Genomic DNA, 27,538 nt, shown 5'->3' on the forward strand with positions numbered 1-27,538 from the left:
GTCCCCTACTGAATAGGTGCTGGCTTACTGAACAGACAGAGCCGAGATTCGAACCCTGGCCTCCTGTGTCAGAGGCAGAGCCCTTAACCATTACACCATCCAGGGACTACTCCAAGTGATAATCCAAGGGGACAGCACCCCGGTGCAAGTACCTAGGGTTGTGCAGGTGCCTTGCCTTAACCGGATTGATCAAACGGTCCTGGTGTACCCAAACGTAAGAAAGAGGTGGCACACCAATGGCTGCAAATGTTGCTTATTGTGAAGAAACGCGGAAAAGCCGCCGCATGGACGCAGGATGAGGCGGCTGTTTCCGCGGCTGGCATAGTGGACCGCGGAGAAACCGCCGCATCTGACGCCGCGGTTTGCGCGCATAGGCCTTCTGCTGACAGTCTGACCGGGCGCAGGGAGGCCACCGCATGTGCGGATAGCGGTGCGTCCCACCCCGCGTGCAGGCACTGCAGGCCAACAGAGACATTACAAAGTGTGACTGGTGTGGCTGGGACTGATAGTCCACACAGGTTTAGAGTGACGAGCGCGCGCACTGAGAGGCAGAGTTTATATGACAGCCAGAAGAAGGTCAGCTGACCAAGCTGGTCAGCTGACATTTCCACCACTTCTCATTGGTCCAGCACTTAGGGGAGGCGCTGGAAGTGCTGATGTATATATACTGGGTGCTGGTCATTTCTCTGGTGTCTGGCGTTGCGATCACAACGTGGTAGCACTCAGACCTTGTTCGTATCTGTGTCTTAGCATAGTTTCCAAAGGTGTTGACGATCAAGGACCTCACACCTTAGCATTAGGAATATTGTTCTGTATTATTTGTTATGACCTTTTGCCTGCCTGACTACTCCTCTGAACTCTGATTCTGTACCTTGCTATTTCTGATATCCCGTTGCCAAACTCTGCTCGTTCCTGTACTCTGTATTTGCCTCCTGACTCTATACCTCGCTATTTCTGATACCTCGTTGCCAAACTCTGCCTGTCCATTGGATTACGAATCTGTCTCCTGAATCTGTACCTTATCTGTCTGTGTGTTAAAGACCTGGCTTGCCCGACCTCGAGAACTGGCCTTACTGTTAGAGACAGTTCCCAGACCTGTTAGTGACACCCCCTCATTGGTGTCACTCACGCTCTGTCCTTCCTACTCTTAGCCTAGCTCCTCCCCCGGGAGAGTCTAGGCCAACGGAAGGAACTTACTTCTGTGCAGTACTCCTTACTGCTCCTGTACCTTCTCCTGAGGTGCAGTACTCAAAGTATTATTGTTGCACCTAACACTCTTATCTCTCAGGTGTCCAGAGGTTAGTAGATATATCTGATTATCGGTGATACTGCAGATCATCAATAATCGGGTATATTCTGCATTCTCGGTGATACTGCAGATCACCGGTAATCAGACGCTCTCTGTGTTTCACCCCATCGTTACAGAACGCCAGACACAAAAATGCAAATGGACTCACACACCGACCGTCTGGGCGCACTTACCACTTCGGTGGATACCATCAACCAAGTGCTGGGTAATCACCGGGCGTTAATTGACGCTTTGTCCGGTTCTCTAAGTACCCTTCAGACGGCAGTGGACGAGGTGCGATCCCCTCCTAGCACAGACGTACGCATGCCTGTACCTGAAAAATTTTCTGGTCACAGATCTGACTTTCGAAATTTTAGGAGTAGAGTGTTGTCATATTTTGAATTGAGACCCCGATCTTCGGGAACTGCGGCCCAAAGGGTCACATTTATTAAGACTCTGTTATCAGGTGACTCTCAGACGTGGGCGTACAGTTTGCCCACCGGAGACGTAGCCCTCTCATCAGTGGATGAATTTTTTAAAGCTATGGCAGTAATTTACGACGACCCAGACCTTGCTGCGACTTCTGAGCGGAAGCTCAAGCTTTTGCGTTAAGGCAAGGGTCCGGTCAAGGATTACGCAGCTGAATTTAGGAGGTGGTCAGTTTCAGCCAGGTGGGACACCTATGCCCTTTTAGATTGTTTTTTATCAGGGTTGTCAGATGAGGTCTCAGATCTCATGTTGAGTCTGCCGGAACCTAAAACAGTCGATGAGGCCATTAAATCGGCCATTCGAGTCGACCGCAGACTGGGCTATCAGAAACAGACCCGGGGTAGTAGTCATGTAAGAATGGTGTCCTACGCTGCGCCTCCAGTAACTCCACCTCCTCCCGTCTCGCCTCCACCCGAACCAATGCAGATTGGTCGATCAAAACTATCCCAAGTGGAGCGAAGACGTAGGATGTCTGAGCAGCTGTGTCTTTACTGCGCAGAGGGGGGTCATCGAGTACGTAACTGTCCCAATAAGTCGGGAAACACTACTGCCTAGGAGTTGTAGGGGGTAACACCCTAGGCGCGCGACTTTTACCCCTAGAAGAGAAACGGTTACTTCTTCCTTGTACGGTTACGTGGGAAGATAAAACTGAGGTTTCTGAAGCTTTTGTTGATTCAGGCTCTGCAGCTAATTTTATGGATTTCGAATTTGCTAAAAAATTGGGTATTCCGCTCACCCCGGTAAAACCACCCATTCTGGTTACAGCAGTAGATGATTCCCCCCTGCAAAGTAATCATCCGCTGTCTCAGACACCAGAGGTGGAAATCACTATAGGGGTGCTACATAAAGAGAAATTGCAGTTTTTTGTGTTACACATGACCACCTCCACAGTCATCCTTGGCATGCCATGGTTGCACCTTCACTCCCCACAGATAAATTGGACCACTGGGCAGTTAACTAGCTGGTCAACTTATTGTTTCCAGCAGTGTTTAGGGAAGGTGACATTGGGCCAGACCAGGATTCATTTGGAGGGGGTTCCAGTGCAATATTCCGAGTATTCGGATGTGTTCTGTCCCAAGGCTGCTGATAAGTTACCGCCACATCGCCCGTTTGATTGCCCCATCGATCTCCAATCTGGTTGTATGCCCCCTAGGGGTCATCTTTACAATTTGTCTGGGCCAGAGAAAGTGGCCATGCAGGAGTACATTCGTGAGAATTTAGCCAAGGGGTTCATTCGCCCGTCCCGGTCGCCCGCTGGCGCAGGGTTCTTTTTTGTTAATATTGCATCCTGTTTTTTATCATCCTACAAGTTCCAAAAGCTATTCTAATGTGTTCTGGCTTACTGCAGCACGTTCTACTATCACCATCTCTGTAATAAATCAACTTATCTCTCTCTTGTCAGACTTGTCAGCCTGTGTCTGGAAGGCTGCCAAGTTCTTCAGTGTTGTGGTTCTGTGATGCATCTCCCCCCTCCAGGCCCCTCTCTGCACACTGCCTGTGTATTATTTAGATTAGGACAGCTTCTCTCTTCTCTCTTATCTTTTACAAGCTGGATAAATCCTCCTCTGAGCTGGCTGGGCTTTCACATACTAATGAATTACATACAGGCAGAGCTTTGTGCACTCTGCGGGAAGAAACAGCCTGACACTTCAGTGGAAGATAGCTGCAGGGGGAAAGAAACACACAAATGATCTCTTGAGATTCAAAAGGAAGGGTGTATACAGCCTGCTTGTGTATGGATGTATTTTCTATGTGTGGACATACTGTACATCAACCTACTTCCTGTTTTGGTGGCCATTTTGTTTGTTTATAAACAAACTTTTTAAAACTGTTTTTAACCAAATTGTGACAGAGGGTAATAGGAGATGTCCCCTAACGCACTGGTATGTTTACTTTTGTGCAATTTTAACAATACAGATTCTCTTTAAAAAGAAAGACGGAGGCCTGCGGCCATGCATAGATTACCGGGGCCTGAATAAAATCACAGTAAAGAATCGCTACCCTTTGCCTCTGATAGATGACCTGTTTACACAAGTTACCAACGCTAAAATATTTTCGAAATTAGATTTACGGGGTGCATACAACCTGGTGCGGATCAGAAAAGGCGATGAATGGAAGACGGCCTTTAACACGCCCGACGGGCATTACGAGTACTTAGTGATGCCCTTCGGGCTGTGTAACGCCCCGGCCGTCTTCCAGGAATTGATTAATGAAGTATTCAGGGAGGTGTTGGGCAAATTCGTGTTAGTATACCTGGATGATATACTTATTTTTTCTAACAACCTCTCTGAGCACAGGTCACATGTCAAATTTGTATTGGACAATCTCAGACAAAACTTACTTTACGCCAAATTGGAGAAGTGCATCTTCGAGGTGACATCTGTCACCTTTTTGGGGTACATAATTTCCACCTCAGGCCTGTCGATGGACCCTGCCAAGGTCTCTGCGGTGCTGGAATGGCCTCAACCTGTGGGGTTAAAATCTCTTCAGAGATTCTTAGGCTTTGCTAATTACTATAGAAGGTTTATAAAGGGGTACTCCACTGTCATTGCACCCCTCACCAGTCTCACTAAAAAAGGGGCAGATACCACCCACTGGTCTTCTGAAGCCCTGCAAGCATTCTCCACTCTAAAAGACTTTTTTTGCTCTGCACCCATCCTGAGACACGTTGACACTTCTTACCCCTTTATTGTTGAGGTGGACGCCTCGGAGGTCGGGGTAGGGGCTGTGCTGTCTCAGTGATCAGGGTTGCAGGGTAGATTACACCCATGCGCCTATTTTTCTCGTAGATTCTCTCCGGCAGAGAGAAACTACGACATAGGCAACAGGGAGCTCCTGGCCATCAAGTTAGCCTTTGAGGAATGGCGTCATTGGTTGGAAGGAGCAGAACATACGATTACAGTTTACAGATCACAAAAATTTGGAATACATCGAGGGAGCTAAAAGATTAAGCCCCCGTCAGGCTCGATGGTCTTTGTTCTTCTCGAGGTTCAGATTTATAATTACGTACACTCCAGGTAGCAAGAATGTCAAGGCAGATGCCCTGTCCAGATGCTTTGAGCCAGAGACAGCACAGCCCTCTACCCCAGAGACCATTGTCCCGCAAAGACTGGTACTAGCTACAACTGAGACATGGGAAGACTGGACGGAGACCTTAGGGCCCTTTCAGCAGGACGTCCCGGAAGGTAAGCCTGAAGGGGTTATGTTTATACCACTGCCATTCCGTCTTCAGATCTTGCAGATGTTCCATTCACACAAAAATGCGGGACACCCTGGGGCTAGTGTTGGGCGAACAGTGTTCGCCACTGTTCGGGTTCTGCAGAACATCACCCTGTTCGGGTGATGTTCGAGTTCGGCCGAACACCTGATGGTGTTCGGCCTTTTAAGTTCGGGCTCGCCCCGAACTTCTGTATGCCCCCGAACAGGGCCGAACAGGGCCCCTGTTCGGGCGAACAGGGCCCTGTTCGGCCGAACAGGCCGCAATACGGCCCCCCTATGGGGTCGCAGGCATAAGGGGGGAGCATGCCCCGATCGCGGGGGGGGTTGGAAATTCCCCCCACCCCCCTCCGCTAGCGCTCCCCCCTCTGCCCGCTTCCCCATAAAAAAAGTTTAAATCAAGTTCAATAGTAGTGTACCTGGGCTGGTGGCATTGGCTGGCAGTGGAGTGAGGAGGAGGAGGAGTCCGAGTAGCAGAGTGACGTTGAGGCCGGGCAGCGGGCGGTTCAGCGCTAGTACCCTTGTGGTACTTCCGCCCTTTCTCTGACCTCACGTCCTCTGCATACGAGGGTACGCATCACGCGTACCCTCGTATGCGTCATCACGCAGAGGACGTGAGGTCAGAGAAAGGGCGGAAGTACCACAAGGGTACTAGCGCTGAACCGCCCGCTGCCCGGCCTCAACGTCACTCTGCTATTCGGACTCCTCCTCCTCCTCACTCCACTGCCAGCCAATGCCACCAGCCCAGGTACTATTGAACTTGATTTAAACTTTTTGTATGGGGAAGCGGGCAGAGGGGGGAGCGCTAGCGGAGGGGGTGGGGGGAATTTCCGACCCCCCCCGCGACCGGGGCATGCTCCCCCCTTATGCCTGCGACCCCATAGGGCCCCCAAAATGGGCATGTTCGGGGGTCCCATTGACTCCCATTGAGTTCGGCGTTCGGGCCGAACATGCCGAACATCTGGCCCATGTTCGGCCTGTTCGGCCCGAACCCGAACATCCAGGTGTTCGCCCAACACTACCTGGGGCCTCCAGAACACAGGATCTAATTGCCAGGTGTGCTTAGTGGCCTTCTCTGGCAATGGATTGCAAGGAGTTTGTTAGAGAGTGTACAGTGTGTGCAAAAAGTAAACCCTCCCGGCTGGCACCTGTGGGAACGTTGCAGCCCTTGCCCACCCCGAGTGAGCCGTGGACCCACTTGTCCATGGATTTTGTGGGTGAGCTTCCCAGGTCTGAGGGCATGTCGGTCATTTGGGTGGTAGTCGACCGCTTTAGTAAAATGGCCCATTTTGTGCCCTTGAAAGGACTCCCCTCGGCCCAGGAGTTGACCGATTTGTTCATCATCCACGTTTTCCGATTGCATGGCATTCCGGAAAACATTGTGTCAGATCGGGGAGTCCAATTTGTTTCAAAATTTTGGAGGGCATTTTGTCACCAAATGGGCATGGAACTGTCATTTTCGTCGGGCTACCACCCACAGACCAATGGTCAGACTGAGAGAGTCAATCAATCACTGGAACAATTTTTGAGGTGTTACGTTGCAGAAGCACAAAATGATTGGGTCAAGTTTTTGCCCTTCGCAGAATTTGCACACAATAATTTGAAAGGTTCTTCCACAGGATTCTGTCCATATCAGATAGTTACAGGGAAGCTGCCCAAATTTTCCCCATTGCCAATCGCTTCCACTCCATTTCCAGCTCTGGAGGCCTGGCAAAAGTCATTTAAGGACGTGTGGTGGATCGTGGAAAATAATTTGGAGAAGGCGTTTCAAAGTCAGAAAGGTCAAGCTGACAAAAAACGTTCGTTAGAGTGGAAATTTCAACCAGGAGACTTGGTCTGGGTTTCCACACGTCACTTGACCTTGAAACAGCCTTTAGCCAAGTTGGGGCCCAGGTTTGTGGGTCCATTTCCAGTAACTAGAAAGATCAACAATGTTACTTATGCCATTGATCTTCCGGCCAGTATGCGTGGCGTAAGATCGTTTCATGTGTCTCTGCTTAAGCCAACAGTCCATGTGGGTCCCACTCCTCCTCCTCCTGGGATGATAGATGACCAACCTGAGTATGAGGTAGAGAAGATTTTAGACTCACGCATAGTTCAGAACTCAGTACAGTATCTGGTTCATTGGAAAGGGTATGGTATTGAGGAGAGGTCATGGGTACCTGAATGTCGCATGCATGCTGACAAACTGAGAAGGGAATTTCACGCTTTACATCCTGAGAAGCCTGGAAGGAGCTGTCCGGAGTCCACTCCTCAGGGGGGGGGGGGGGGGGTACTGTGAAGAAACGCGGAAAAGCCGCCGCATGGACGCAGGATGAGGCGGCTGTTTCCGCGGCTGGCATAGCGGAACGCGGAGAAACCGCCGCGTCTGACGCATAAGCCTGCTGCTAACAGTCCGGGCGGGCGCAGGGAGGCCACCGCATGTGCGGATAGCGGTGCGTCCCACCCCGCGTGCAGGCACTGCAGGCCAACAGAGACATTACAAAGTGTGACTGGTGTGGCTGGGACTGATAGTCCACACAGGTTTAGAGTGACGAGCGCGCGCACTGAGAGGCAGAGTTTATATGACAGCCAGAAGAAGGTCAGCTGACCAAGCTGGTCAGCTGACATTTCCACCACTTCTCATTGGTCCAGCACTTAGGGGAGGCACTGGAAGTGCTGATGTATATATACTGGGTGCTGGTCATTTCTCTGGTGTCTGGCGTTGCGATCACAACGTGGTAGCACTCAGACCTTGTTCGTATCTGTGTCTTAGCATAGTTTCCAAAGGTAAATGGTTAAAGGGAAAGAAAGCCCATATATACAGCACCACTCATGATTGATTCCAAAAATGTAACAATTTTATTTTATTCCAAAAACTTCATATATTATGACATAATGGGGAGTTCAAGTATCTAAAAACAATTAAAAAGACCACATTGTTTTTAGATACTTGAACCCCCCCATTATGTCATAATATATGAAGTTTTTGGAATAAAATAAAATTGTTACATTTTTGGAATCAATCATGAGTGGTGCTGTATATATGGGCTTTCTTTCCCTTTAACCATTTGCTCTCGTAGTTGAGCCCTTAGCACACTCTCACTTTTGCCAGTGTATGCGGACATTTTACTTTGTTATAGTTTCCAAAGGTGTTGACGATCAAGGACCTCACACCTTAGCATTAGGAATATTGTTCTGTATTATTTGTTATGACCTTTTGCCTGCCTGACTACTCCTCTGAACTCTGATTCTGTACCTTGCTATTTCTGATATCCCGTTGCCAAACTCTGCCCATTCCTGTACTCTGTATTTGCCTCCTGACTCTGTACCTCGCTATTCTGATACCCGTTGCCAAACTCTGCCTGTCCATTGGATTACGAATCTGTCTCCTGAATCTGTACCTTATCTGTCTGTGTGTTAAAGACCTGGCTTGCCCGACCTCGAGAACTGGCCTTACTGTTAGAGACAGTTCCCAGACCTGTTAGTGACATTGGTGTCACTCACGCTCTGTCCTTCCTACTCTTAGCCTAGCTCCTCCCCCGGGAGAGTCTAGGCCAACGGAAGGAACTTACTTCTGTGCAGTACTCCTTACTGCTCCTGTACCTTCTCCTGAGGTGCAGTACTCAAAGTATTATTGTTGCACCTAACACTCTCATCTCTCAGGTGGAGATCTGAGGAGTAAGTAGATATGGTCAAGATGGACAGACAGTACAAAAAGAACAAACAGATCAAATCAGATCTAAAAGAGAAGATAAACCATACCGGTATTCAATCTTGATCAACATTTTAAGGATTTGAATAATACTAGTGGGCAATTATTAAAAGAAGATGATCTTATACCTTAAATTTACACTCAAGAAATGTAGCAGAACCACTAGACTTGTTTAAAGAGTAAATGTGTGTACTTTTGCTAAAAGAGTAGTGCAGAGTCTAGATCAGGGAGGTCTACCATGAAGGGCTCTTTGTAGAATCATGCGGTTCAGAGGGATATTTTACACTATTGCCTTTTCTGGTCGTCTTGTTTCTGCATATGTGAGTTATGTAAAATTGATTAGTAGAACAGAGAAGCAGGGCTCAGATTGGGTTTGGGATTAGAATTTGAGTTTAAAGAGAACCAGAGATGAAGCACCCTCTTGCATTTTATTTTATAAATCAGTGGGAAGATGACAGTAAACACCTAATCTGCTCTTTGTTTCATTGTTCTCTGTTAAATCTGACTGTTATCACCTCTGATAAGAATCCCTGACTGAGCACTCAGTCTAGCTTTGCTACGGAAAGATTATAGCTGAGTCTGTCTTCTCTGGTGTCTTTTCAAGCCCAAGCCTGCCCCCTTGTGGCTCTGCTATAATGACTCAGCTATAATTATTCCCTGCAAAGCCAGACTGAATGCTCAGTCTGGGATTCTTATCACAGCTGATAACAGACACTTTTAGCAGTGAGGATGAAACAGAAAGCATGGTAAGTGTTTTCTCTAATGTTCCTACTGATATATATGGTAAAATACACAAGGGTGCTTCGTCTCTGGTTCCCTTTAACAAATTATACCTCTGGGTAGTAAGATTCGTAAATTATTGAGTTATAAGAGTTAGGAGTTTTGCTTTTTATTCTTGCCGTAAAAATGTTTTCTAGAGTATTTATTTCCTTTTAAATAACACCAGTTCCCTGGCAGTCCTGATCTCTTTGGCTGCAGTGGTGCCTGAATCACGCACCTGGAACAAGCATGTGGCAAATCCAGTCAGACACTTCCCATTTGCATGCTTGTTCAGGGTCTATGGCTAAAGGTATTGGAGGCAGATCAGCAGGACAGCCAGGCAATCTGAATTGTTAAAAAGGAAATGAATGTCAGCCTCCATATCTCTCTCTCCTAATTCAGGTGTCCTACGTATTCCTATTGGCAATGCATTTTCCAATTTAAAAACCTGCTTTATAGCTGTGTTCGCCTGCAGCTGTACACCTATCCATGCTAAGGTTAGCTTCCTGTTCACAACGTGGGGTCCTGCGATTCCACTTCCTGCTCCTGAAGGTTGTCACCATAGTTACTGTGAATAAAACTGGAGAGTGGGTGAGGTGGGTGGTGAACTGCACAGCCAAAGGAATCCCCTTGGTCAGTATATGAAAAAAGAAACCCCCTTCTGTGGCTTTAGGGGAGCTTGCTGAAAATCCTCGGGAAGCCCTGGAATGGCAGAACATACCCCCTATGCAGCCTGCTTTCTGTTGGGTACCAATAATTGACCCTTAGGCTGGGATCACACTTATCCATGCAGAAAACCTTTAAGTGTACCAGAGCTGACCTAAATCCAAAAATCGATACTCGCTGCTTCCTCCAGCCCCATAAGCACCACGGAGTCCCTCGCCGCCCTCCTGCGGTCTGCCGTGATTAGCCCTGGTAACTGGCTCAGACACGTCAGTCCAGGCCTACTACGCATGTGCAGGAGGTCCAGGCATGTGCAGAAGACCCAGACTGGACCTAACTGAGCCTGTTACCGGGGCTGATTGCGGCTGAACAGTAGACTGCGGGAGGACGGCGAGGGAGTCAGTGGTGCTTATGGGGCTGGAGGAAGCAGCGGGTAAGGATCGATTTTTGCATTTAGTTCAGCTCTGGTACACTAAGTTTTTTCCAACAATTCTTTTTTCCCATGTGCGTTTTATGAATTTTTCATGTTTTTTTTTTTTTTTTTTTTTAAGGTAGGAGTCACACTTGTCTTTATTGCTGTACACATTTTTCGGTAAACTGAAAGACAAGGGTGACCTCTGCCTTACAGCAGCGAATGTAATAGAGAAAACTGACAAATTGTGCATGTCGGGTTTTTTTTTCTGCGCATGAAATCTGCATTCAAGTGTGACCTAACCCATTGATTAACATGAGTTCTCAGTTGAAATCAGTTTTTCGGTGCAGAAAATGAGCATGAAAGTCAACAAGTGTGACCCCTGCCTTAAAGGAATACTGTAGGGGGGACAGGGGAAAATGAGTTGAACTAACCTGGGGCTTCTAATGGTCCCCCGCAGACATCCTGGGCCTGCGCACGACGCTCCTGGTGACAGCGAGGATGCAGCCACGCAGGCGCAGTGGTTTTCCGACTTTAAAGTCTGAAACTCCAGAAGTGAACCGGAGGCGGGGCCAGAGCATCGGTGAGTGGCTGCGCAGGTACAGGACGTCTGCGGGGGGCGAAGCATCTGTGAGTGGCTGCGCGGGCACAGGATGTCTGCAGGGGACCATTAGAAGCCCCGGGTAAGTTCAACTCATTTTCCCCCTACAGTATTACTTTAATCAATATTCATATTTAAGAAGTAAAAAAAAATTATTTTAAAATTAGTTTTTACCTTACATATAGCACACTTTTTTTTTTTTTAAACATAGGAAAGCATGCAATCTGCAATTACTTGTGTGTTTTTACAATGTATCTAAAACGCATAGCGCGTTTTTGTGTGGACCATAGACTATCATTATGTGCGTTTTTGCAGGCGTTTTCTAAAACGCATACGATTCAGATAAGTGTGACCCTGGCCTTAGATACAGCTTGAATAAGGAACAGTGAAAATGCTCTTACTGCAAGATTTGAATAGCCCATTTTACAATACAATTTTCATAATATGTATAAATCTGCATCATGACAATTAGAATAATTCTCAATCATCTAAAAGTTATTCTCACCTTAATTACTACTGACTGACTAATTTGGACTTTGGTATGTGTAGTTTGGAGAATATATACTGTATAATTGCAATACAAACATAGCAGGCTAGCTTTTGCAAAAAAAAAAAAAAAAAATTGCTGTCAGTAAGTTAAAATAATAATAAAAATACTAGATGAATGCAGTTAAAGTTAAACCCTTCCTTTGGTGCAAACATCTATTGCCAATGTTCCTGCTCGGAGCTGGCGGCGAGCAGTAAAGCAGCTTCCATCTGAATCCAAGTGACGGACGAATTTCCCACTAAACCGAGGAGCAGCATCTTCACAATGGCCTCACGGTGGTTTTTCCAATCAAGCCTAATTGCCGATTAGTCAATACTGACACTAAGCACTGACAGAAGGCGAGATTCTCCTTATATGGGCAAGACAGCCCCGGATTTGCATTCAAGGAGAGCTTTTACCTTGGTCGATGTATAGACCAACAGGGAGATGACACAGGTTCACTATAATCTTTAAAGGAACTCTGTCGCAAAACTCTTAAAAAGTTAACATACATGTAAACACATACAAATAAGTAGGTTTCTTTTGGAGTTAAATGAGCCATAAATTACTTTTCTCCTAAGTTGCCGTCACTTACAGTAAGTAGTAGAGATGTTACATTACCGACAGATTTTGGACTAGCCCATCTTCTCATAGGGGGTTCTCAGGGTTTTCTTTATTTTTAAAAGCACTTAGTGAATGGCAGTTGCTCCGTCCAACTGCCAAAAAAGTGTACGGTGAGCAGGGAGGCTGGCCAGCATCACTGCATAAATCTTTTTCTGGGAATGTCTTTATAAAGAATACAGGCCATGCTGAGAATCCCCCATGAAGAGATGGACTAATCCAAAACCTGTCGGTAATGTTAGATTTATACTACTTATTGTAAGTGACAGCAACATAGGAGAAAAGTCCTTTATGGCTCATTTTACTCTGGAAGAAAGGTATTTTTTATTTGTATGCGTTTTAAATTTTAAGATTTTCGCAACAGTTCCTCTTTAACCTCCCTAGAGTTCTGCAAGAGCTAGGCTTGTCCAGAGACACCGGAGGCCACCGCTCAGGCCCTGCTGGGCCGATTTGAATACATTTTTTTTGAAACACGCAGCTAGCACTTGGCTAGCTGCATGTTTCTCCGATCGCCGCCGATCCACCGCTACCCGCTGCGTAATAGGGCCCCCCCCCCAGACCCCGTGCGCAGCCAGGCCAATCAGTGGCAGGCAGTGATGAGGGGTGGATTGGGACTCCCTATGACGTCACGACGTCATTCCGTTCGTCGCAATGGCGATGGGGAAAGCCCTCAAGGAAATCCCATTCAGAACAGGATTTCCTGACGGGCATAGGCGCTGGCGGCGATTGGAAAGGGTGGGTGGGAATCGGAAGGGAGGGGAGTATCATGTAGCTAGCGCTGGGCTAGCTACATGATTTAAAAAAATAAATAAATAAAAAATGAAAAAAAATTAGGTATAAAAAAAACCATGCGCAGTCGTGCGGCTGCACATAATCAGAACGCCCAGCAGGTTAAGGAAGAATAAAGAATGCAGGAGTTGTTATATCACATTTATTTCCCTGCTGATGTGTAAAATAAAAGTGACATCACACGCCATCATAAAATACAAAACAAATAGTCTAAATATACAATACGATAAGAAATGAGCTATAACAATCGTTATTAGAAAATGCTCTGAAGACGATGGTCCAGATAGAAAACGATCCTCTTGACCATGGCGCTATTTGGCAGCCTGCTGGAGAGAAGAGAGGAGAAAAGTCAGGAGAGGAACCACAACACCTGACTGTTCGCATTAACCCGAGGGTGTGTGTGTGTGTATGGGGGGGGGGGGGGGGGTTTGGGGGTAGATGGGAAGCAGAGGCATGTTCTCTGCCTCATGACATGCCTCTGTGTCCCCTCAGTGCTGCGCTATAGCCCCGAGATTGGTGACATATGTCGCCATCTCGGAGGTAAACACAAGGAGAGAGGAGGGTGTTTCTGCAGGGTCTCCAGAGCTGCCATTGGGTAGCTCTCCCTGGCCACGCCCTTAGCCAATTCCCCGCACGCTGTGAATGACAGACACAATCTCTCCTTCCAGCGTCGTGACCCAGAGGTCACGAAAGTGAAAGTGGGCCATTGCGGCCAACAGGAGCGGTGGTTTTGACGGCTACCTGATCCACCCAGCCCCCCGGATCAGGCAGCCTAGTTTTTTTTTGTAATTTTATGAGCCCACCTCTGGCTCTCTAACGTGTACCCGAGACAAAATGGATAAAAACATGTATACTTACCTGGGTGTTCCTTCAGCCCCATTTTAGACCACAGGCTCCCTCGCCATCCTCTCGCGGTGCTCCGTTTTTCCGCACAGTCTCCTTCTCCAGTCGCCACCAGTCCCGCTGTACTGCAATATACCACTGTACTAGCGGAAGAAACCGTGTCGTCCAGCAGAGGAACAGAGTGGCCCAGGCTGGCGGTAAGGAAGCCTAAAAGGGTGCTGAAGGAAGCCCCAGGTAAGTATAAATGCTTCTTTTTTTTTGTCTCAGGCTAGCTTTCTTCAATATCCAATTGATATTAGATCTTAATATCTGGTCACTTGCTCGAAACAGAGCTGAAGTGAAAATTGCATGGTGTGTATCGCTATACAGCAGGGGTGTCAAACTCAATCACATAAGGGGCCAAAATCTAAAACCCAGTCTAATTTGCAGGCCAAATTTTTTAAGATGTAACATTTATTGCCGGCTCCTCCTCTTGCTGCAGAGTAGCGCAGTGGAGCAGTTTAACCATTTCTGCCGCCCGGACGTGAAGCTCACGTCCGGGCGGCTGCTCTGCTGCGGTGCCACGCTTCGGTGCGCTCCCGTGCTGTCCCCCTGTAGTCCTGGAATCAGTGAACGGGAACATGGTTCCAGATCACTGATCCGTGTCCCCAGCAGAAAAACTGAAGCGCTCTTACAAGAGGCTTCAGTTTTTCTGCACTTAGAATTTTCCGCGTCCCCCTTGTGCTCTCGCTTAGCGAAAAGCACAAGGAGGGGGAAAAAAAAAAAACTCAAGGTGGCCATCTTGTGGCCAAATAGTAAAACTACATCTATTTTTTACGTTACAATTTACACATATAATAAGACAATTGGGTACCTAAGGGTCTGAACTTTTTAAATATGCATTTGAAGGGGTTATACTACGAACCTTTTTTAAATTATAAGCTTCTAAATAGTGATGAACGCAAAACGGAAAAAATGCACCTTTATTTCCAAATAAAATATTGGCGCCATACATTGTGATAGGGACATAATTTAAATGACCGAGACAAACGGGCAAATAAAATACATAGGTTTTAATTATGGTAGCGTGGACTATTTTAAAGCTATAATGGCCGAAAACTGAGAAATAATGAATTTTTTCCATTTTTTTTTTAATTAATCCTGTTAAAATGCATTTATAAAAAAAAAAATTCTTAGCAAAATGTACCACACAAAGAAAGCCTAATTAGTGACGGAAAAAACAAGATATAGATCAATAAATTGTGCCGAGTAGTGGCTATTGACTGAAGAGCTGTCACTCTGCTGTGGGGACTGCGAATTGGTGCAGCACAAACCTTGTTTGCAGCTTCCTCTTCCTCCACTCCGGCTTGCGTCATGAGGTCCGCAATGTTCTTCTCCAGGTCATCTATACGGGAGCTCATCTCATCGAGTGACGCCAGATAAGGAAGATAAATCACTGGCTCCATTTATACAGGGAGAAATACCCAACTATACAACGGACTACAGGTGGCCAAACAGCTACTGATTCTGTGGCCTGATCGACCATCCGTTTTCAATAATTTTATAGAATCAGATGAAAATCTGCAACATGTCCAATGCCTGATCAATTTCAAGGGAACCTAAACTGAGAAGGATATGGATTTTTCCTTATAAAATAATGCCAGTTGCCTGACTCTCCTGCTGATCTCGTGTCTCTAATACTTTTAGCCACAGCCCCTCAACAAGCATGCAGATCAGGTGCTCTGACTGAAGTCAGACTGGATCAGCTGCATGCTTGTTTCAGGTGTGTGATTCAGACACTACTGCAGCCAAAGATGAACAGGACTGACAAGCAACTGGTATTGTTGAAAAGGAAACATCCATATCTCTCTGTTATAGTTTTCTTTCAAACTGAAATCTGTTAAATGCATCGGCTGAACATGCAGGAAAGATCTTAGTCGAACGGGTTAGATCGGCTGCTAGGCAGTAATGGCGTTCCATATCGAGACGGCGCCCTAACCGCTGTCCTACCTCCCCCTGAAGTGTAAAAATGTTCCCCCCTCTCTCCTTGCAGTGTAAAATCTCACCTGCCCCGCTGCCGTGTCACCCCCATGTGGCACCAGGCACATTTGTGACGTTTCACACAAATGGAATGGCAGCGAAGGAGGTAGGTATGATTTTACACTGCAAGTAGGGGGGGTGGTAGGTGGCATTGCTAAGCGGATTCCTCATTCTGAAATCTCTCAGGAATCACAACGAAGGAAAGAGGTGCCCTGGTGTAATAAAAGCATCTAAAATCAGCTTAAAAACGATCGGTAATATGAGGTTGCTTACCTCAATGACGAAATCTCTGTAATTAAAACAAAAGATTTTTATTAATTAGCACCGGCAACGCGTTTGTTTCGCGGGTCTAAGCCCGCTTCATCAGGCCAATAGCAGTGCCAATTGGAAAAAATCATCTAGCATAGGGAGCCTCTTTTGTATTAATTACAGAGATTTTGCCATTGAGGTAAGCAACCTCATATTACCTATCGTTTTTAAGCTGATTTTAGAAGCTTTTATTACACCAGGGCGCCTCTTTCCTTCGTTGTGCTAAGTATACCTCCGAACAGACCTTGTCCGAGGGGTGGTGACAGACCACTAGTGGAGTCCCCACAGTGGACCCTGTCCCCCATTTTCCATTAAGAGAGCGACCATCCTTCTGGTCCTGGCTAGGACCACCCCGAGTGGAGTCGGGTTTGTTGTCTCCACCTGCTTCCTGTGGTTGGTTGCCCTCAGCAACCTCCCTTTGTGAGTAGTGCCTTTTAATTGATTTTTTTCCATTACGATTACTACTGGGCTCCCGTCTTGTCTCCTGTGCCTTTTTCTACAGGGTGCTGAACCACCCCTACCACAATTGCTCACAGGAATCAGTCTGCAGGTGTATTGGGAGGCAACAGATCTCTTTCGATCAGAGAGAGATCTGTCTCTTGGTCGATCTGCCCATCATTGTCTGATCTATGGCCACCTTTTCCCTGCTTTATAAAGTACAGCTCCTGGATCATACCTTGCAAAGATTTCCTGACACCTGGGTTCATTTTTACAGGCATCCCAATGGCAGAATGATTAGCACTCCAGTACGCATACATGTAAAAACGGCACCGGGAGATTTGGGTGCAGGGTAAAGCCGATAAACGGCTCACCCTGCTCCTGCACAAGTCCCGTCTTTTGCCAGCGCCCAAATTACCTTCTAGCGCCCATATAGCCTTAACCAGCTGAGCGGTCTGGACGAGCTCAGCTCGTCCAACACCGCCAGCGGCTGCCGCTCAGGCCCTGCTGGGCCGATTTTAATGAAATAAAAAGCAGCACACGCAGCCGGCACTTTGCCAGCCGCGTGTGCTGCCTGATCGCCGCCGCTCTGCGGCGATTCGCCGCGAGCAGCGGCGAAAGAGGGTCCCCCCAGCCGCCTGAGCCCAGCGTAGCCGGAACAAAAAGTTCCGGCCAGCGCTAAGGGCTGGATCGGAGGCGGCTGACGTCACGACGTCGGCTGACGTCGATGACGTCACTCCGCTCGTCGCTATGGCGACGATATAAGCAAAACAAGGAAGGCCGCTCATTGCGGCCTTCCTTGTTTATTCTGGGCGCCGGAGGCGATTGGAAGATCGCCTCCGGAGCGCCCTCTAGTGGGCTTTCATGCAGCCAACTTTCAGTTGGCTGCATGAAATAGTTTTTTTTTTATTTAAAAAAAACCCTCCCGCAGCCACCCTGGCGATTTAATCAGAACGCCAGGGTGGTTAATTCCCATTACAGCCTATAGTGGTGCATGGTGCACCCACATTTCCAGGCGCCTATTTGTTCTGCTTCGCTCTAGCACTTTGCTGCTTTTCTGGGTGTGAATTCGGATTGGAGTCTGTAAACAGGGATGGGCTCACGAGTAGATAAATACTCAAATTCGTGATTGTAATGAGGATTAATTGCCTCAGGCATTCCACGACTCCGTGCACTTCCTTCTACCGGCCGAAGGAGGAAGTGCACGGTAGTGAGTCGTGGAACGCGTCCCATTGGACGCGTCCAGGCGTGTGATACTTCTAGAAGCCAGGGCTGTGGAGTTGGTACAAAAATCTTCCAACTCAGACTCCTCAATTTATGAAACCACCGACTCCAACTCAGACTCCAGGTACCTAAAATGGCTCCGACTCCTTAGGGAATACTTACCAGGGCTGTGGATTTTGTCCAAAAATCATCCGACTCCAGACTCCTCAGTTTGTGAAATCACAGACTCCGACTCCAGGTACCCAAAATTGCTCAGACTCAAAAGCCCTGATAGAAGCAGCAGACATCTGGGTAATTAACCCCTTGTCTCCCATGTACACACCTGAGGCAATTAAGCCTTATTACAATCATGAATTTGAGTAGTTATCTACTCGTAAGCCCATCCCTGAGTAAATTCAGCGCAGCCTACTGGGAGTAGGAATCCTGATATTCTTATACTTCAGTTATACAACACTGTTTACTTTCGGTGTTTTGGCTCTGCTCCCCTATTCATTTCCCCAAAAGTTACCCTCCCTGACACATAACTTTCACCCAAACATGCCTCCATCATGGCACCTTAATTTGTCGCTCTCTGCCATTACAGGTCTTGCCCAAAGATTGCCATCAGCACGAGACCCGCTGTCACTTGGTTGGAGGAATCTCCTGCAGTGATCAGAGTTGTATTGCTTTCTGCTCTGTGCAGATAATTACTCATGCAGGAAAAGAGCAATGACTAGCTTCCCTAGAGATGGCACCAAATTGAACGGATTTCATGATTGGAGAAAATTGCTATTTGTGTTGTGTTAGACATTCATAGCTAGCGGCCAGTATAGAGAAAGAGAGAATGATAAATAGCATTACATTACACTCCTTCCGTAGCAATAATAGATCACCGATGGTTTCTAAGGAAAGTGGAATTTCAGTTTTGAAAACAAATACATTAATCCATAGAACCACATTGCTCACTTTTTATTAAAGCATTGGTGATTTTGATGATTAAATGGAACCTGAAGTGAGAGGGATATGGTGGCTGTCATAGTTCTGTCCTTATAAACAATACCAGTTGCCTGGCTATCCGGCTGATCTCTCTGGCTGCAGTAGTGTCTGAATCACACACCTGAAACAAGCAAGCAGCTAATCCAGCCAGAGCACCTTATCTGCATGCTTGTTCAGGGTCTAGAGTTATCAGTATTAGGTTGGGTACACACAATTACATTTCCTATTCGATTGACGGTTAATCTGATGGAACATTGTATTGTGCGTACGTCTAAACTGCTCCCAATGGATAAAGGGATCAATTTTCCGATGAGAACTTACAAAATCCATCAGGAACAGATTGGACATGTCAGAAATAATCGTCCCGATTCCCTTTAATCAGACGGGGAATTGGTACTGTTTAAATACAAATAAATATGGCAGCCTCCATATCTCTCTCAGTTCAGGTGTCCTACATACTGTCCTTGGCTTGTAATACACATACTAGCTGTTCAATTGCCAGATTCCTTGTAAGAGCAAACTTACCAAGCCAAATAAATGGCGTAGTAATATTTAAGCCAAATAAATGGATTCTGATTCTTTCATTGTAAACAATGCACAGTGCCTGGCAACCTGCTGATCCTGTGTCTCTAATGCTAGGAATAGACGGTGCGTTTCTGCAGCTGAATCGAGCCATTAGATGGCTCGATTGATAATTTCCAACGTGTCCGATCACCCGCTGGATCGATTCCGCGCTCGATACCGCGGCCGGGACAATGGGAAAAAAACCGAGCAGAAGATAAGAGCCCGCGGGGACAAGAGGGAATCGATCCGGCGGCATAATCGAGCCGCATAAACGCACCATCTATTCCCAGCATAAAAGGTGGCCATACATTATGCTACTTGGAGGCCAATCGACCTTCCAATTGAATTAGATAAAAATCGGTGCCACCAAGTGCTTGCCTGACCGACAAAGCGACTAATTGGTCGCATTGTCGATCGCGCATGCTGCAAGATGTTGGGCCAAATTTGTTGTTCAGGTGTGCGGCGGTAGATTTCGAAATGGGCGACGAAACCCCTGCCGCTGCATTGTTCTTCCATGATAGGTAGAACTAACCCTACCTGTTATGGATAACCACAAGGGCACAATAGTCCAGCAGCTACAGACGGACCTGGCAGTGCCTGAACTACCTGGGAGATAGCATTTTTTTCTTATGAAAGGGGGACCAAGTGTAAAGATCCTACAGTCACATCCTCTGATGCTAAACTAAGCAAATGGGACCAGACTTCGCACTGACGTTATACTGAACCCCTGGTGAAGGATATTCCTTCCAATGATCTGATCAGACATGGTCTGGAACTTGTCCTGCATCTGCTGAAGAAGATTCTGGACCTGCAGAAACAAAATCAAACATCAATCAGAAGCTGCAATCTGGAATTTGCCTGTGGGAAGCCGGAGTAGTGTTTATCAGTTTAGGCTACCGCTGCCCTTTAACTGCTTCAAGCAATCTGGGAGGCGGGATCGTGGCTCCATATTTGGGCCAATCATTGCACTCGCTGAGTAGCAGCGATTGGCCCAAAAATGGAGCATGATCCTTCCTCCCAGACTGCTTGATCCAATTAGAAACAGTCTGTGTAAACTCAGGGCGGCAGGACTCAATGACATAGGGCCCCCTTTCTTACTGTGGCATTGCATAATAGTGGACTGTGATATCCCAGAGCTCTGTGAGTTCAAAGGCTGTATACAGTGGTATTGTTTGTCTCTCCCCCCCCCCCCCCTCCCCCCAGCAGTACACTAGGGTAGTGTTTGGGTCTCCCAGCCAGAGGTAGTGTACAGGACACACACACACAATGATGTACTGGCACATAGTCTGCCCCCAAGAGGCACTGAATAAAAGTTAGTGTGGTTCATCATAAGCAGTATACACGGGTACTTTGGGCAGTGTTTAGAGGGCAGCCTTCAGACAGGAAGTGTACAGGGAGCAGAGGGGCCCTCAGACAGGAAGTGTACAGGGGGCAGAGGGCAGCCCTCAGACAGGACGTGTACAGGGGGGCAGTGGGTGGCCCTCAGACAGGACGTGTACAGGGGGGCCCTCAGATGGGAAGTGTACAGGGAGCAGAGGGGCCCTCAGACAGGAAGTGTACAGGGGGGCAGAGGGCAGCCCTCAGACAGGACGTGTACAGGGGGGCAGTGGGTGGCCCTCAGACAGGAAGTGTACAGGGGGCAGTGGGTGGCCCTCAGACAGGACGTGTACAGGGGGGCCCTCAGATGGGAAGTGTACAGGGAGCAGAGGGGCCCTCAGACAGGAAGTGTACAGGGGGGCAGAGGGCAGCCCTCAGACAGGACGTGTACAGGGGGGCAGTGGGTGGCCCTCAGACAGGAAGTGTACAGGGGGGCAGTGGGTGGCTCTCAGACAGGTAGTGTACAGGGGGCAGAGGGCGGCCCTCAGACAGAAAGTGTACAGTGGGGCAGAGGGCAGCCCTCAGACAGGAAGTGTACAGGGGGGCAGAGTGCAGCCCTCAGACAGGACGTGTACAAGGGGGGCAGTGGGTGGCCCTCAGACAGGACGTGTACAAGGGGGGCAGTGGGTGGCCCTCAGACAGGACGTGTACAGGGGGGCAGAGGGCGGCCCTCAGACAGGACGTGTACAGGGGGCAGAGGGCGGCCCTCAGACAGGAAGTGTACAGGGGGCAGAGGGTGGCCCTCAGACAGGAAGTGTACAGGGGGCAGAGGGTGGCCTTCAGACAGGAAGTGTACAGGGGGCAGAGGGTGGCCTTCAGACAGGAAGTGTACAGGGGGCCCTCAGACAGGAAGTGTACAGGGGGCAGAGGGGGGCCCTCAGACAGGAAGTGTACAGGGGGCAGAGGGGGGCCCTCAGACAGGAAGTGTACAGGGGGCCCTCAGACAGGAAGTGTACAGGGGGCAGAGGGTGGCCCTCAGACAGGAAGTGTACAGGGGGCAGAGGGGGGCCCTCAGACAGGAAGTGTACAGGGGGCAGAGGGGGGCCCTCAGACAGGAAGTGTACAGGGGGCCCTCAGACAGGAAGTGTACAGGGGGCAGAGGGTGGCCCTCAGACAGGAAGTGTACAGGGGGCAGAGGGGGGCCCTCAGACAGGAAGTGTACAGGGGGCAGAGGGGGGCCCTCAGACAGGAAGTGTACAGGGGGCAGAGGGGGGCCCTCAGACAGGAAGTGTACAGGGGGCAGAGGGGGGCCCTCAGACAGGAAGTGTACAGGGGGCAGAGGGGGGCCCCTCAGACAGGAAGTGTACAGGGGGCAGGGGCCCAGACAGGAAGTGTACAGGGGGGCAGTGGGTGGCCCTCAGACAGGAAGTGTACTGGGGGCAGAGGGGGGCCCTCAGACAGGAAGTGTACAGGGGGCAGAGGGGGGCCCTCAGACAGGAAGTGTACAGGGGGCAGAGGGTGGCCTTCAGACAGGAAGTGTACAGGGGGCCCTCAGACAGGAAGTGTACAGGGGGCAGAGGGTGGCCCTCAGACAGGAAGTGTACAGGGGCCAGAGGGTGGCCCTCGGACAGGAAGTGTACAGGGGGCAGAGGGTGGCCCTCAGACAGGAAGTGTACAGGGGGCAGAGGGGGGCCCTCAGACAGGAAGTGTACAGGGGGCAGAGGGGGGCCCCTCAGACAGGAAGTGTACAGGGGGCAGAGGGGGAGGGGCCCAGACAGGAAGTGTACAGGGGGGCAGTGGGTGGCCCTCAGACAGGAAGTGTACAGGGGGCAGAGGGGGGCCCCTCAGACAGGAAGTGTACAGGGGGGAGGGGCCCAGACAGGAAGTGTACAGGGGGGCAGTGGGTGGCCCTCAGACAGGAAGTGTACAGGGGGCAGAAGGGCACCCCAGTCCCAGTGACCCCTCTCCAGGCAGGGTGGGCCCCTATGGCCAGTGTGGGCCGCAGTGTATGGGATGCCCCGGGCCGAGCTGATGCGCTGGGTAACAAGGGGCTCATCTTCCATCATATCCACCCCTCAATCTGTGCTGCCGGGCAGGTGTATGGGGGGAGCGGTGATGTGCGGGGGAGGCGGGGAGTTCCCTGTGACGTCACGCCCTCGCCGTCACTCACCACCTCGGTCAGGTCCTGCACTGTTTTGGGGTCCGCACAGTCCGCCATCCCGACACCCGGTGATCTCCGCTGCAGGCCAGTCACACAGGTCACGCCCCTCCGCGCTGCCCCGCCAACCAGCGCGGCATACGGCCGACAAGCCCCGCCTCTTCCGGGGAGGACGACCGTTCCCTGTTACCGTGGAGATCGGAGCCGGGGAGTGACAGAGGTTTGTCATGGCGACCGAAACCCCGCCCAGGTGATCACATGACCCACATGCATAGCTCCCAACTGTACAATTGTCAGCGGGACAGTTCTGCTAGAGCTCTGAGCCGCTGTTCCTCCTCCTGTGTCCCTCTCTCGTGTCTTTTTATTTATAGACTCTTCACTTTATTCCCATCATGTGGGCCTGTACACACTGCCGCGCTTGCGCTGCGCTTTTCAAATCGCAAGGTCTTTTGAAAAATAATGAAAATCGTGAAGACCTGTACACACTGGTGCGATGCGCTTTTTCTATTCTCATGAAGGCTTGCGCTTTTAAAATCGCATGCGAAAACCACTGAGCGTCCGTGCACGGCTCCCGGCATCCGTGCCCAACTCCCGGCGTCCACACACAGCTCCTGGCGTCCGTGCATGGCTCCTGGCGTCTGTGCATGGCTACAGGTGTCCCTGCATGGCTCCCCGCGTCAGTACATGGCTCCCGACGTGCGTGCACGGCTCCCGGCATCAGTGCATGGCTTCCGGCGTCCTTGCATGGCTCCTTGCGTCTGGGCATGGCTCCCGGCGTCAGTACATGGCTCCCGGCGTCCGTGCATGGCTCCCGGTGTTTGTGCACTGCTCCCGGTGGCCGTGCACGGCTCCTGGTGTCTGTGCATTGCTCCCGGCCCCCGTGCACGGCTCCCGGCATCCGTGCATGGCTCCTGGCGTCCGTGCATGGCGCCTATCATCCGTGCACGTCTCCCGGCATCCATGCACGGCTCCTGCCGTCCGTGCACTGCACCCGGGGTCCGTGCACAACTCCCAACGTCCGTGCATGGCTCCTGCCGTCCGTGCACTGCTACCGGCGTCCGTGCACAACTCCCGGTGTCCGTGCATGGCTCTTGGCGTCTGTGCATGGCTCCCGGCTTCCATGCACTGCTCCCGGCATCCATGCACTGCTCCCGGCGACCGTGCATGGCTCCTGGCATCTGTGCATGTATCCTGGCACAGCTCCCGGCGTCCGTGCACAACTCCCGGCGTCCGTGCACGGCTCCCCCGGCGTCCATGCACGGCTCCCGGCATCCGTGCACGGCTCCCGGCGTCCGTGCATGGCTCCTGGCGTCTGTGCATGTCTCCTGGCATCCTGGCACAGCTCCCGGCGTCTGTGCACAGCTCCAGACGCGGGTCAGGTGACACGCATGCATGGGGGACCCGGGAAGCGCCACAAACGGTAGGAAGGCTCACACACAGGACAGAGCAGGCGAGAGACAGGGCAGAGCAGGCGAGAGACACCCACAGGGCAGAGCAGGAGAGAGACACCCACAGGGCAGAGCAGAAGAGAGACACCCACAGGGCAGAGCAGGAGAGAGACACCCACAGGACAGAGCAGGAGAGAGACACCCACAGGGCAGAGCAGGAGAGAGACACCCACAGGACAGAGCAGGAGAGAGATACACACAGGACAGAGCAGGAGAGAGACACACACAGGACAGAGCAGGAGAGAGACACACACAGCACAGAGCAGGAGAGAGACACCCACAGGGCAGAGCAGGAGTGAGACACCCACAGGGCAGGGCAGGAGACAGACACCCACAGGACAGAGCAGGAGAGAGACACCCACAGGGCAAAACAGGAGAAAGACACCCACAGGACAGAGCAGGAGAGAGACACCCACAGGGCAGAGCAGGAGAGAGACACCCACAGGGCAGAGCAGGAGAGAGACACCCACAGGACAGAGCAGGAGAGAGACACCCACAGGACAGAGCAGGAGAGAGATACACACAGGACAGAGCAGGAGAGAGACACACAAGACAGAGCAGGAGAGAGACACACACACAAGACAGAGCAGGAGAGAGACACACACAGGACAGAGCAGGAGAGTAATACACACAGCACAGAGCAGGAGAGAGACACCCACAGGACAGAGCAGGAGAGAGATACACACAGCACAGAGCAGGAGAGAGACACACACAGGAGAGAGACACACACAGGACAGAGCAGGCTAGAGACACACACAGCACAGAGGCGGAGAGAGACACCCACAGGACAGAGCAGGAGAGAGACACCCACAGGGCAGAGGAGGAGAGAGACACCCACAGGGCAGAGCAGGAGAGAGACACCCACAGGACAGAGCAGGAGAGAGACACCCACAGGACAGAGCAGGAGAGAGATACACACAGGACAGAGCAGGAGAGAGACAAACACAGGCCAGAGCAGGAGAGAGACACACACAGGACAGAGCAGGAGAGAGACACACACAGGACAAAGCAGGAGAGAGACACACACAGGACACACCTCCCACTCTCCGCTCACAAAGATTTTTGATTTACTCTGGGCTTCCTCCAGCCCCATTACCACGGATGCGTCCCTCGCCGTCCTCCCGCGGTCTGCCGTTCAGCCACGATCAGCCCCGGTAACTGACTCAGTCGGCTTCAGTCAGCACAGAGCAGGAGAGAGACACACACAGGAGAGAGACACACACAGGACAGAGCAGGCTAGAGACACACACAGCACAGAGGCGGAGAGAGACACCCACAGGACAGAGCAGGAGAGAGACACCCACAGGGCAGAGCAGGAGAGAGACACCCACAGGGCAGAGCAGGAGAGAGACACCCACAGGGCAGAGCAGGAGAGAGACACCCACAGGACAGAGCAGGAGAGAGATACACACAGGACAGAGCAGGAGAGAGACACACACAGGACAGAGCAGGAGAGAGACACACACAGCACAGAGCAGGAGAGAGACACCCACAGGACAGAGCAGGAGAGATATACACACAGCACAGAGCAGGAGAGAGACACACACAGGAGAGAGACACACACAGGACAGAGCAGGCTAGAGACACACACAGCACAGAGCAGGAGAGAGACACCCACAGGACAGAGCAGGAGAGAGACATCCACAGGGCAGAGCAGGAGAGAGACACCCACAGGGCAGAGCAGGAGAGAGACACCCACAGGACAGAGCAGGAGAGACACCCACAGGACAGAGCAGGAGAGAGACACACACAGGAGAGAGACACACACAGGACAGAGCAGGCGAGAGACACACACAGCACAGAGCAGGAGAGAGACACCCACAGGACAGAGCAGGAGAGAGACACCCACAGGGCAGAGCAGGAGAGAGACACCCACAGGGCAGAGCAGGAGTGAGACACCCACAGGGCAGAGCAGGAGACAGACACCCACAGGACAGAGCAGGAGAGAGACACCCACAGGGCAAAACAGGAGAAAGACACCCACAGGACAGAGCAGGAGAGAGACACCCACAGGGCAGAGCAGGAGAGAGACACCCACAGGGCAGAGCAGGAGAGAGACACCCACAGGGCAGAGCAGGAGAGAGACACCCACAGGACAGAGCAGGAGAGAGACACCCACAGGACAGAGCAGGAGAGAGATACACACAGGACAGAGCAGGAGAGAGACACACAGGACAGAGCAGGAGAGAGACACACACACAGGACAGAGCAGGAGAGAGACACACACAGGACAGAGCAGGAGAGTAATACACACAGCACAGAGCAGGAGAGAGACACCCACAGGACAGAGCAGGATAGAGATACACACAGCACAGAGCAGGAGAGAGACACACACAGGAGAGAGACACACACAGGACAGAGCAGGCTAGAGACACACACAGCACAGAGGCGGAGAGAGACACCCACAGGACAGAGCAGGAGAGAGACACCCACAGGGCAGAGCAGGAGAGAGACACCCACAGGGCAGAGCAGGAGAGAGACACCCACAGGGCAGAGCAGGAGAGAGACACCCACAGGACAGAGCAGGAGAGAGACACCCACAGGACAGAGCAGGAGAGAGATACACACAGGACAGAGCAGGAGAGAGACAAACACAGGCCAGAGCAGGAGAGAGACACACACAGGACAGAGCAGGAGAGAGACACACACAGGACAAAGCAGGAGAGAGACACACACAGGACACACCTCCCACTCTCCGCTCACAAAGATTTTTGACTTACTCTGGGCTTCCTCCAGCCCCATTACCACGGATGCGTCCCTCGCCGTCCTCCCGCGGTCTGCCGTTCAGCCACGATCAGCCCCGGTAACTGACTCAGTCGGCGGACCTCCTGTGCATGCGCAGAGAGTCTGAAGCCCCAAAAAATACCTGTTTTTACTTGCCAGTCCTCTTCAGAAATAAGATCATAGCTGAAATGCCACATTCCCGCAGCAGAATGATGTATTTATACCCCCCAAATCCCTGGGGCAAAATTCAGGGATCGCTTCCTGGTAGAGGCAGAGCTTTGTGCTGTAGCTCTGCCTCTTCTGGAGTCAATTTCCACCTCTCCCCGCCCCTCCAGTCCAGGAATTTTGCCCCGGGGATTTGGGGGGGGGGTTATAAATAAATTGTTCTGCTGCGGAAATCCAGCGTTTCAGCTAGCATCTTATTGGTAAAGAGGACTGGCAAGTAAAAATAGGTATTTTTT

At 50.5% G+C, this 27,538-nt stretch overlaps 2 protein-coding genes across 4 annotated transcripts in view; one reads left to right on the forward strand and one right to left on the reverse strand.

Annotated features, from left to right (window-relative positions):
• Nucleotides 1-13,186: 13,186 nt before the first annotated feature.
• LOC137539085 (heat shock factor-binding protein 1-like) lies at nucleotides 13,187-23,082 on the reverse strand. Its single transcript, XM_068261560.1, has 4 exons — nucleotides 22,918-23,082; nucleotides 20,172-20,238; nucleotides 15,215-15,309; nucleotides 13,187-13,384 (listed from the first exon to the last, which is right to left on the reverse strand). The coding sequence occupies exons 1-4, from the start codon at nucleotides 22,963-22,965 to the stop codon at nucleotides 13,370-13,372; spliced, it is 225 nt and encodes a 74-aa protein (XP_068117661.1). The 5' UTR covers nucleotides 22,966-23,082; the 3' UTR covers nucleotides 13,187-13,369.
• LOC137539083 (solute carrier family 66 member 2-like) overlaps nucleotides 23,073-27,538 on the forward strand; it is a 102,419-nt gene continuing 97,953 nt past the window's right edge. For 2 of the 3 annotated variants that reach the window (XM_068261555.1, XM_068261558.1), the window contains exon 1: nucleotides 23,073-23,155. The gene's annotated coding sequence lies outside the window, so the exon portion shown is untranslated. The remainder of the gene's footprint in view (nucleotides 23,156-27,538) is intronic. The other variant, XM_068261557.1, reaches the window with a different exon arrangement.

The sequence above is a fragment of the Hyperolius riggenbachi genome, chromosome 11 (genome assembly GCF_040937935.1).
Source record: "Hyperolius riggenbachi isolate aHypRig1 chromosome 11, aHypRig1.pri, whole genome shotgun sequence".
Lineage (NCBI taxonomy): Eukaryota > Metazoa > Chordata > Amphibia > Anura > Hyperoliidae > Hyperolius > Hyperolius riggenbachi.